General features: G+C 43.3%; 1 protein-coding gene across 3 annotated transcripts in view; it reads left to right on the top strand.

The window, feature by feature from the left end:
* Positions 1-610: 610 nt before the first annotated feature.
* fto (FTO alpha-ketoglutarate dependent dioxygenase) overlaps positions 611-11,483 on the top strand; it is a 111,840-nt gene continuing 100,967 nt past the window's right edge. For 2 of the 3 annotated variants that reach the window (XR_009240303.1, XM_058630079.1), the window contains exon 1: positions 642-801. Coding sequence is in view for 2 of the 3 variants with exons in the window: in XM_058630079.1 (XP_058486062.1) it covers positions 760-801 (42 nt within the window). In the remaining variant the exon portion in view is untranslated. Of the gene's footprint in view, positions 802-11,483 lie in introns of all 3 variants that reach the window. The other variant, XM_058630081.1, reaches the window with a different exon arrangement.

The raw sequence follows: 11,483 nt of genomic DNA, 5'->3' as shown, positions 1-11,483 counted from the left end.
CCTAATAAAAAGTGAGCTTGTAGAAATAAAGCAAGCAAAATGGAATGCAGCCTTCCTTCATTTGATTATTTATACATGTGAGCTGTCAATCATAATTATAAATAATAATGGTACATTTTGTGGGCTGTGGTGTAAAATTGCTTATTTTTCTATCTATCTATCTGTCTGTCTATCTATTCACCTAAATACCTACCTCCTAATAAAAAGTGAGCTTGTAGAAATAAAGCAAGCAAAATGGGATGCAGCCTTCCTTCATTTTATTATTTATACATGTGAGCTGTCAATCATAATAATAAATAATAATGGTACATTTTGTGGGCTGTGGTGTAAAATTGCTTATCTGTCTGTCTGTCTGTCTGTCTGTATGTCTATCTATCTATCTATCTATCTATCTATCTATCTATCCACCTACCTGCACACACACACTCATCTGGAGTGTAGATCTTTAAGTGGGCTGATGCTGCGCAGTGCATTATTCTGAGCGTGCCTCAGTTGCTTCCGCCTCTTGCACACGTCACGCTGGGATTTGTAGTTTTTATCTCCTCGTTTCTAACGTCTCCTTAAAGAATGTATCCAGCAACAGCGAATATAACCGGCCAAATCGGACACTGTCCCCCGAAACATGATAAAACGAGAGGCTGCCTTCGCCTGCGCCCTTTGCCAACATGCACACGGAGAGCGGAGCCGCTCACTGCAGCACTACAACGCCCAGCGTCGCCGCCAGTGACAGCGAGGCAGTGTAAACACAACTCCAGGAACATGAAAAGATCGGGTGACAGTGAGGGGGAGAAGAGAAGAAAGGTATTGATAGCGTTTTTCTCCGTTCGGTCTGGCATATATCTAAGCCTGGTGGCTGGCTTAATGTCTAACGCTCCTGATGTAATGCCGCTGGCTGCATTTCGAGGGCTAGAAAGCCGCTAATGTCAGCGAATACCTCACCTTGTCTGCTTCCTTTATTGTGTTTTCCATTTTTTTTCTCCCCAGTCTGACAATGAAGAATTACATTTACATGATTAAAACGGCGCTGCAGCACGTCAATACACTGCTGATAAGCTGTAGCTCGCTATAGAGCTTGTAGGCAGCGTCCTACGTGATGTGGAGTGACGATATGGAGTCAAGACTGAAGGATATTTGCGAGAAAATGGCACAAACTGCTCTATTGATTGGTTTGTGGTCAATTTAGAAAGCGGCGCGGTCAACGCTAAGTTGTTTGGCTAGTGTCATCCTACAGTGAAGAATAAACAGTGACTTCAATTGTGTAGTAGCATCAGAAAGGTTGAGTTACAACTGTAAAAAAAAAACCCAAAAACCTTAACCCAGAGAAAGTTAGTGTACAGTGTAAGCTTACCTGCCACTTTATTAGGTACACAGGGCATCTGCTAAAGTGTGAGGAGTAGCACTCTGTGTGCTGCTTCACCATGTTGTGTTGGTTGGTTGTAACAAGTGTTTTTTTTGTTTTTTTTGAGTTAATGTTGCCTTTCTTCTTTTTTTTTTAACCAGTCAGGCCATTCTCATCTGACCTCTGACATCAACAAGGCATTTTAGCTCCGAGAACTGTTGCCCAATGGATAGTTTTTCTTTTTTGGAGAATTCTCTGTAAACTCTACAGATTGCTGTGCATGAAAATGCTAGTAGTTTAGCTGTTAGTGAAATACTCCGACAAGCCTGTCTCGCACTCACAACATTGCCACGTTCATAGTCACTTAAATCTCCTTTCTACGGAGCCCCCTTAGGGTCACAGTGGGAGAATAGAGCAAACACAGTAGCAATAGTTTTGTGTTCCCTTGCAATAACTTTTCCTTCCCCTGCGAAACGTTTGCATTACCTTGGAATAACTTTTGTGTTCTTTCCCTCCCTGGTGCTCCCTGCAAGACCCCCCGGTTCTCCCAGTGTCTAGTGATATCACATCCTTATCACAGTGATGCACATTTATTTGAATTCAAAATCAGAAGTTGTTATGTGTGTTTCATGCTTTCTGTTTTTTTGTTGTTGACATTTCTGCATTGTGATTTATCACATTGAATTGAAAAAACGTCATTATACACGTTCAGTTACTTAAATCACCTTTCTACGGAGGCCTCTTAGGGTCAGGGTGGGAAAATAGAGCAAACCTATACGTTCCCTTGCAGTAGTTTTGCATTCCCTTGCAATAACTTTTGTGTTCCCTGCAAAACCTCCCAGCTCTGGCTGGAATAGGAGTGCTGGCCTGGGAGTAAGTGCCGTGCACGGCCGGGCAGAGCCGTCTGGGGCACGGGGAGAGCCAGGGAGCTCCTGGGAGGGAAAAACGCAAAACTATTGTGAGCGAACATAACGTAAATATTTAATAAAATGTCCCACCTCGACCATATTGGGGCTCCATACCTATCTTTCCCATCATGATGCCTGATTTTAACTTCAGTATGTCATCTTGACCATGTCTACATGCCTGAATCCATTGGATTGCTGCCATGTGACTAGCTGATTAGATTTTTTTGTTAACATGCAGTTGAACAGGGGTACCTAATAAAGTGGCTGGTGAGTGTATTTCATATTTGGCATGGTGCCAGTGCAGCAGTCTGCAGCTGCTTATGGTTTGACAGTTCATTCAGTAAATAATGATGCTCTGATGCACAGTGGAAATGACAAGTTATGGGTTAATTACCTAGTTTCCATTAGAATCATTTGCAAATATTAATTTATTTTCTTTCAAAAAAATCCCCACATTGAATTGAATTGAGTAAATGGCTACATGGCCACAATATGTAATGCCGGGTGCGGGTCACCACAAAAGAAGGATACAAAGGTGCAATTTGAAGAAGTCTCATCTATTATTGTAGTAATTCTGGATTTGCTTCTTGCACAAAGTTGAGGAATGTTATAGTTGTTTTCTTCAGTTCTCCTCCAGTCTGCTGTTCGCACCATTTTTACAGTGCAGTAAACAGAAAACACTTGAGTGACATTTCTGTCACATTATTTTAAATGGCACCATTCATTTACTGTATCTGTTCCCATTGCACTTTGTTGCATTTACTTTTTATCAATATATAGATCAATAAAACTTTCCCACCTCCTCAATACGCAGTACCTGTATGTAATATTTTTATATTTTTAAGATGTTTTTAAAAATGCACATAAAAATAGGCTAATGGAAACCAACCCAATATCAAATTAAAGTGAGATGTGTGTATGATTGTATTTGTATGATGTGACCAGAGAAGAGCGCGTTCATAACATGAGAGGACCGACTTGGTTGTGTGGGTGTGTGTGTGTGTACACTGGTGCGTTAAGCTGCTTTTCGTGCTGACTTGGGCTTAATCAGGCTTCCACATGCAGTCTAACCAAGACATTTGTTGAGATACTAAGAAAAAGGAAGGAAAGGGACTCAACTGTGCTTAAGGTCTCTTGAGCTGCATTTTGCCTATAGTCATAGTGTCTGTCTGTCTGTCTGTCTACCTCTCAGTCTGTTTCTCCTCTTATTCCCTGACTTGGATGGTGTCTGCTGTGGCACATGTGTTTGGATCATGTTAGACAGCAGTGAAACTATGTAGGACGCAGTTCCTCCTGTTTATGAAAGCAGCAATGGCGGCCAGATGAGTGGCTCAGAGAGGGAACTCATTCCAGCTGGCCCTCGGGCAGTCAGGCAGTGCTGCACAGACCTAATGGCTTAGCTTCCTTTCTCTGTAGATAAATAAAAGGATGAGCAGGAGCAATTGTAATTGCAAAATGGCAATATGAATGTAGAGCAGCCAAGGAATGAGCTGCATACATTTTGGCAGGTTTTATAGTGATACAGTTATTGTAAGAACTAATAACTTGGATATGATGGTTGTCTCATAGAGTAAGCAAGTGTGTTTGCAGTGCTGCTCAAAGTGAGAAATGTGCCATGATGGGTCTTCTGCCATTCTGAGTTAGAGAATGCAAGCACCAACAGATTAGTGCCAGATGAATACACAATCTCCTGACAGAATGCCACTGCTGCCAGTCAGTCAAACATACAGACCGGTGGTATGCTATTGGCCATATACATATTTTAGAATGAGATGTTTGACCCAGGGATATATCCTCAGCACAGTGATGCACATTTATTTGGATTAACAATTCTTGTGCTTCAGAAAAGCATGCTTCTTCATGCTTTCTGTTTTCTCTGACATTTCTGCATTGTGCTTTTTTTCTAAAGCTCGACATTTTCATGAGTTTCCTCCACATGGCTGTAGTCAACTCGCCTTGTACCCCATTGAATTGAAAACATTTCATTATGTTTTGTCAGTGTTGTCATCACAGGATGAATTTCCACTCATGTCTTAGAAAGTGTGAAAACAGCGCTGACCCTGTCCCTTAACCCGGTGTTCTAATTCTGTCTTTGATTCAAGCTCGCCATTTGGACTGTGATGACAAGTATAAAGTGCTGTATCGAAACAGGAAGTGTGTGTGTATGAGCAGGAGGCTAAGTAATGATCACACAGGGTCACCAGATGTTTTGAGGTCCTGGGCTCAGCCCATCTCATTGCTTGGATCAGCCTCATTGGTTTGCTCTGGTTGTGTCACCTAGTGCAAGCTGTTTAGAGTATTTAATTTCTGAACACTCATTAAAATGGTTTGTGTTTCCCTTGGCAATTCTGTTAAATTAACAGCTAGCAAGGTAAAAGCTGATTATGTGGCCACACATCCAGACATGGTTAATCAATTCTCCCCCACAAAATGTTCGCTGGTGAATTAGTGTAAAGGAAACGATTTATGGTGACTAATGCCGACGTCCTGTCATGTCAGGCTTGGTGTTTTAGCAAGAGGGGGTGTCAGATTCAGCACATTCAGCAGCTTTGAGCTCTGACGGCCATCTTTTTCTCCCTCTTAACCCAAGCTACATGCTGCTTGCTCTATTAATGAGCCAATAATGGAGAAATAGTGTTGGGTACTGACATAAAACACGCTATGGATACCTTAGGCAGGGTAGCACCTAAGCTCCAGCAGAGCTAGATTTACACCTAGGCACTGTGTAGAATGGTAGAAAGGGAAACACTGCATGGGGGCTCTCACAGTTTCATCAGACCCCCGCCAGTCGAGCTGTGGAAAAGCCAGGTCTCAGAAAAATACGGCTGTGGCAGATAATGATACCATTACACTAATGGAGCTGGCAAATGAAGGAGAACCCAGATGCCCTGCTTTATTACCGGAGGGGGTCATTTCCTCGCTGCATTCCTAATGGCCTGAGCACACAGTATTGATCAGGCTATCATGCTGCTAATCCTCAACAGAATTACTTATCGCAGGCTAGGTGTCGATCGGCTGCATGCCCTGCTCTGGCCTTGCCGCTGGGCAGCCGCTGCGTGGACAGCAGGGACCCACTGGGCCACTTATGCAGTCATGATTTAGGGCCAAGCAGGGATGGCGTCTGGGAGGTCTTCAGCAGTGGGCTGGCCAGTGCAATGTGTAAAAAAAGGAGGCAAATGAAGCTAACAGCTTTCATTTAATTAAGGAGCAGGCAATGATGTGGTTCTTCCCTCTTTATGGCCTCATTGGCCACTGTGGAGCAGGGAAAGCTGTTGGGTTGGGTGTTGTTCTCAGTAATTGTGCTGTGCTGTAAATAACGAATGGGAAACACTCGCGCCATCAGTAGCAGCAGGATGCAAGATTTTCACCAGACCATTGAACTGATTGGATTACCTCCACATATACTGTAGCATTTAGCTCTACCTCATTCTTACTTTTTTTATTATTCCACATGCAGTTATGTTCATTAGGGCCTGTTTATAATTTAGAAAGACAACATTGAAAAGAGACATTTTGGTTCATATGTTGTCTAACTGGAACATTACTCCAATCATCATTACAAATGAATAAGAGGGTCAGCTAGCACAGATGACTTGGCTCAGGGCCTGTGACCTGCCATGTCCTTGGCCTCTTAACTGGGCCCTTGTGTGCATTAGCATTCTTAGGCTGTTGGAAACCTGGCATCCTAGCATCACCAGACCCTTTTGTCACCTCTGGCCTTAGCTAATTAAAGACTTTACCTTAAGGGCGACATTTAGCTGTTTTTCTTAGGGCCACTCCAGTAGCCATAAAGAAGTATTTATATATTTCCATTTGGAACAACCAGCAGTGGATATGGAAACTAGCTATTGATCCAGATATTTAGTCATTTCTTTCTGCGTGCACTATCAATATTGTGCTAACATCTGTCCACACGAGGGTTGACCTCAGCCATAGCCTCTGTTTTTCACTCCCATTGGAGTTCAATGATATACCATTCTGAAAAGTAAAATCAATGAATGAATATGAAGTTTTGGTGTGTAATATAGTGCAGGCCCAAGGCCCCAGGTCTTTCATTGATCTGCTATGTGAGCGTTAGAAGGGGCTGATTAGTCTGCTGCTGAGCTTTTCCTCTACATGTCTTTACCTTGTCTTGCCTATTTGATCTTTGGCTCATATATTTGGACTGAGGTGTTTATAGACTAGCATGGTTAGTCGAGCCTCTCTTACTCTATAAACCACTTCAGCTAGCACACAAAACATCTAATGTATTTATGTTGTAATTGGGTGCACAACTATCATAAGTTATGTGAAGCTTAGATAACACTAGAAAAGGATAGGATGAGATATGAGTTTCTTTATATTTGATGAGATGTTTACGAAGGGTCACACGGTGGGAAGTGGTTAGTGCTGTTGCCTGGTAGGAACAAGGGCTGTGTGGATTTTCTCTGGGTTCTCCCACAGTCCCAAAACATGCAGAGGTTAACTGGATACTCTAAATTGCCCGATGTGAGAGTGGGATTGGCACCAGCAGTCCCTCTACCCACATATGGAGCGGTTGACGATGAATGACACCTTAATTTGACCATAATCATCTGCAGTTAGTGTGATGGAGGAATGGACAGCTTAGATGCCAGTAGTAGAAGGAAAGGATTGATGTTGTGTGAGCGTCCTCAATTAATCTGTTAATTAATCTTAATTTATATATCCTATGTGTGGTGACTTAAAACATAAACAAGCTTTTCCTGCAATGAAATTGAGGTGCTCTTTATTACTCATGAAATGGCTCTCCATTGATATTCTGTTGTTAGCCTCTGGGTTGATAAATCTGGCAAACTTTACATGTCATTCCCATTCTTTCTGCCTTTCTTTTTATAGCAGTCTGTATTGAATCCATGACATTTTTAATGTGCACAATGTCACATTTGGCTTACATCTGGATGGATATCAGCTTTTATGGCTCTGCTTGCTTTGTCTCAGGGTACATGGCTGAGATTACCTGCTGCAGACTTCCATATGTGGTTGGAGACCTGTGATCTCAGTATACATTTAAAATGAATAACAGGGATAGTTTTTTTACAGTTTGGTGTGCATGGGAGATTGGATGCCATTTTGAGTCATACTGTAACCAAAAAGCTTGTGTGCAAATGTTTCCGCCAACCACCAGCTGGCATCTTCCTTAGCAGTTGGTGACTGTTTGACGTTCCTGTCGAATACAAATATGAAAAAGGTTGAATGTTTAACAAGCAAAAGAAGCATTCTGCAAATGAATCAACACTTTAGACCACACTACCTTGGTATATTGCTGTGCTTAGCATTAACCACATGGTTAGTGCTCTCCTTTGGGAGCAGTCAGGAGGATTGTCCAAACAGCCCTTGACAGCTTCTGTGTCTGACAGCTCTTGCCGAGTACCTCATATTAGTGTTGAGGCATTAGCCACAGATGTCAGCATATTCACAAACAAGGCCGAGACGTGGATCATGCAAACCGGTCGACCAGATCAGCCGTCAGATTCAATGAGATTACATCGAAAGTGACCTGCCCAAGTAGAGTTCATCTGTCATGCATGTGTCCTGTCACAGGAGAGACACAGAATAATCAGTTCAATCAATAGATGGTGGTGGCTCATTGGACTGGTGCTGAATAAACATGGGAATGACCCTCTCACCTCGCACACAGAGGCTAGAGCCTCCAGGGAGTTCATTAGCCAGTCGAGGCTATGATCTGGATGAGTCGTTATTTTCCATTTCTGTTTGTTTGGCATTCTAGCGCTGCGTGTGTGTGTGTGTGTATTATTTGCGTTGTCTGTAGGGTTTTGTGCAAGATGACGGCTCTAAGTGTGAGGTGTGTGTGTCTTTGAATAGGGTGTGTGCAAGTGCACTGCTGAGACCGGTCTGCCAATGCTAGGAGAACTTAACACATGCAAGTGTTTATATGTTCAATAAGCTTGTTTGGCACCATGGATATTTAATAAATTTAAAATTACATAGGTAATATTGTTTCAGACTTTCTCTAAAGCGCAGATGTCAGTAATAATAATGCTAAACCCAGAATCCTTGCTGTCCTGGCTGTTACTAATTTTAGTAATATAAGTGCAGTAACATGATTTCATCACGCAGACTAGAGCCACCTGCATAATACAGGACAGGGCCATCTTCATGCTGTTTATTGGTGAATTTATTTTCTTTTGTAATGACTCACCTTTCCAATAAAAGTGCCTACTGCTGCAGCGTTGCCCAACATGTGGTTTCAATTGGAAGTCCAAAATCCCTTCATTCACAAAACCTGCGGGATATCAGGCTCACAAGGTGCTGTAAATAGTAACTGTTAATTTGTACATCATAAAATCTTTTCCATAAATGTGAGCAATGAAAACATAAATTACCTGGCCGTTGGCTCGGAGCTTTAAAAGCCTGAACATAGGAAGTACCTGCTTTTTCCTGAGCCAACTTTTAACTTTGCCATTTACAGAGCGAGGCATACATGCAGGTGCGCATACACACACACACACACACACACACACACTCACAAAATGAACTCAAACCACCTAATTTCAGCTTTTTCTGTGTCTCAAACCTTTGAGAAGTGTCTGCTCACTTCAGGCAGTCTGTTCATGTCTCAGTGATTCTTCCTCTTCAGAGCCTTTGTGTGTTTTTTCTTCATCAGCCTAACTTTTCTGTGCATATGCGAAGGAGCCAATGACAGCTTGACTGGCATTCTGTCAGACAGGTGATGCCTTTCCAATGGTGGAGCATCAGCCCTTTACTGAGAGAGAGAGATAGTGTGTGTGTGTGTGTGTGTGTGTTTTGATCTAGGTGTCTGTGTAGAAAAGTGGGGGTATTGTCAGGATGTGACTGGCACACTTTGCATGTTCTTCTCAAGACAGGTGCTCCTGGGTGAGCACTGGTGCATGACAGTTGCCTTTCATTGCTGTCTTCTCCACACTTAACCCCTGACCAGCCCTCCCTTCCTCGTCTTCGTCTTTCTCCTCCCTCCCTCCATCCTGCACATCTGACCTCTTCTCACAGCACTTCCCTCGGCCGTCCTGAGTGATGGGCTACGAAGGCCGGTGGGGCGAGTTGTGCTTAGTCTGTGGTGGTGGTGCGGTGCGGCAGGCTTGTCACAAGCCGAACACTGTCAGGCCATGGAAACTCGGCTATCCAGTCAAAACTGCACACGCACTCAGAACCCCCACCCCCGCCACCCACATCACTTTTTGTTCAACAGTCCGTAATTCCATCCGCTGCCTCTGTCAAGCACCTGATCACACGTGCATACAGAAAGGAGCCCCTTGGCTGAATCCCATCTTCTTTTTTTCCTATCATAATGTAGGCAGATTTCCCCCCCTCTGCCTGTTTCTTCAACTCTGTTTATTCAGATGAGCTTGACTGCGGGGCAGTGGGTCACATCCACTTGCCTTGCTAAAACGCTCCTGAATTGAGGGTTGTCTCCAGTGAGATGGAGAGAGAGAAGAAACACAAGGAGGGGCGAGAAAAGGCTGCCAAGTAGTCATGTCAGGGCTGTTTTCAGGGCTGCTTGTGTGTGCGTGCCATGGCAGGGGTAGGGGTTAGGGAGTTTGAGGGTTCACTTGTCAACCCCTGTGTCATGCTTGCTCTGGCCCTGTTATGTAGAGGGCATCCACTGTCATTTGTTGCAGGACTGTATGTAGTGGAGTGAGCCACAGAAGCATAAAATGCAGTCAACAGACAGTGTGAGCACTCAGATGCCTTCCAGTACCACACGTTCAAGTACGTTAACTAGTCCCTCAAATGCCTTTGTCGTATATGTTGTTTTATTTTAGAGATAATTGTCCACGTTGGTATTTTAGTCTCTATCGTGATTCTTTGTAATAAAGATAGACACTGATCTTTACAGCACATACTAAGTTTCTCCTTTTCTTTGTGCTTCACTCCATTTCATGAAGTAGGTGGATTTAAGTCACAACTTTGGGGAGAGATGCATCAGGCATTGGCAGGCAAGCTGTCATCAAGGTTTTTTTTTGTCTTATAGTCATGCTGTACCTCCAGGTTTTTGAAGTTTATCCTACAGTGTGCATGTGTTTGTGTCTGTTTGTCATAGTAGGTTTAAGTGTTTGCCTCATCTGACATGCATCTTCCACATTCTCCCAACTATAGAAAAGCGGCTATTGCTAAGACTCCTTAAAGACTCTGTGTTGGAGTGTCACTGAAGACATTCGCACAGCACACGCGTGACTTTAATCCAACAACAGCCTGTCTTCTATATTGCACACCCCGCTATCTAGCTAGTGGACTCCTTCCCCATAACCATTGTCATACATAGGGGGCATTATCACTTTGTAGATGGACTCATGTAAATGTGTTGACAGGCTAGTGTCTCAGCTGACTGACAGCACACAGGGATTGGGCTAATCTGAGTGACTGATTTGAGGCGTGCAGCGGCTCGGCTGTCCCCATAACTCCAGAGAAATAGACAGTTTCAGCAGAGTTATCAGTGTTTGTAAGTCCTTCTGCTGTGCTGGGATGACAATAGGGATTAGTGCCTAGGTTCTTTAAACTATTTTTTTTATTTTATTTTTGGCAGGGTGGAAGGGGGTCTCTTATCGGAGTCTCGGCAGGATGCTGCCGCAGCCAGTTTTCCTTGACTGTCAATTAAAGAGGGGATCATTAACTTCAAGGGTATAAATGTTCTAACACTTGTATTACGTTGGGAAGCTAAGTCGCTGACAGATGTTCCAACTTTAATTCTCCATTTGTTTTTTTGTCCTTTAATTAATTTATGTATCACTATTTGGGCTTTAAATATTTTTCCCCCTGTCTGCTCTTTGTTAGCCCATAATCTCAGTTACCATGGTAGTCGCAAAGACGATTGGGCCTTGTCACTCGCTTGTGTTTCTTATGAGGTTCACTTGGCTAATGTATTCAATATCAGCCAAACTGAGAGGTAAACAGTGTCTTATGTTGCGTGTGTTCCTGCACTGCCTCGATGCAGCCTGGAGGCGTTGAGCAGGAGGAGAACAGCATGTCTGCCACTAGTTCCTCCACTGAAGTCCTGCTATTCTAGAGAAATCTACTCAAAGAATGGTTCTTGATAAAAAAAAACAAAATGAACACAGCTTGTTCCAGTGTACATGTGTGGATTTTTCGGGGGTAAACAAAAGTAGAGCACTACTTTGGGGTTTTGTTTTAGAAGCTTTGTTGGCGGTTGTGAAGCCTGAACATGACAACTGTGGTTGAGATTTTCCAGCATCGAGCTGCGATGGGATGCAGTCAGGTGC

Source organism: Solea solea, chromosome 5 (assembly GCF_958295425.1).
Source record: "Solea solea chromosome 5, fSolSol10.1, whole genome shotgun sequence".
In the NCBI taxonomy this organism is placed as follows: domain Eukaryota; kingdom Metazoa; phylum Chordata; class Actinopteri; order Pleuronectiformes; family Soleidae; genus Solea; species Solea solea.
This window is presented reverse-complemented; position numbering and strand designations above follow the sequence as displayed.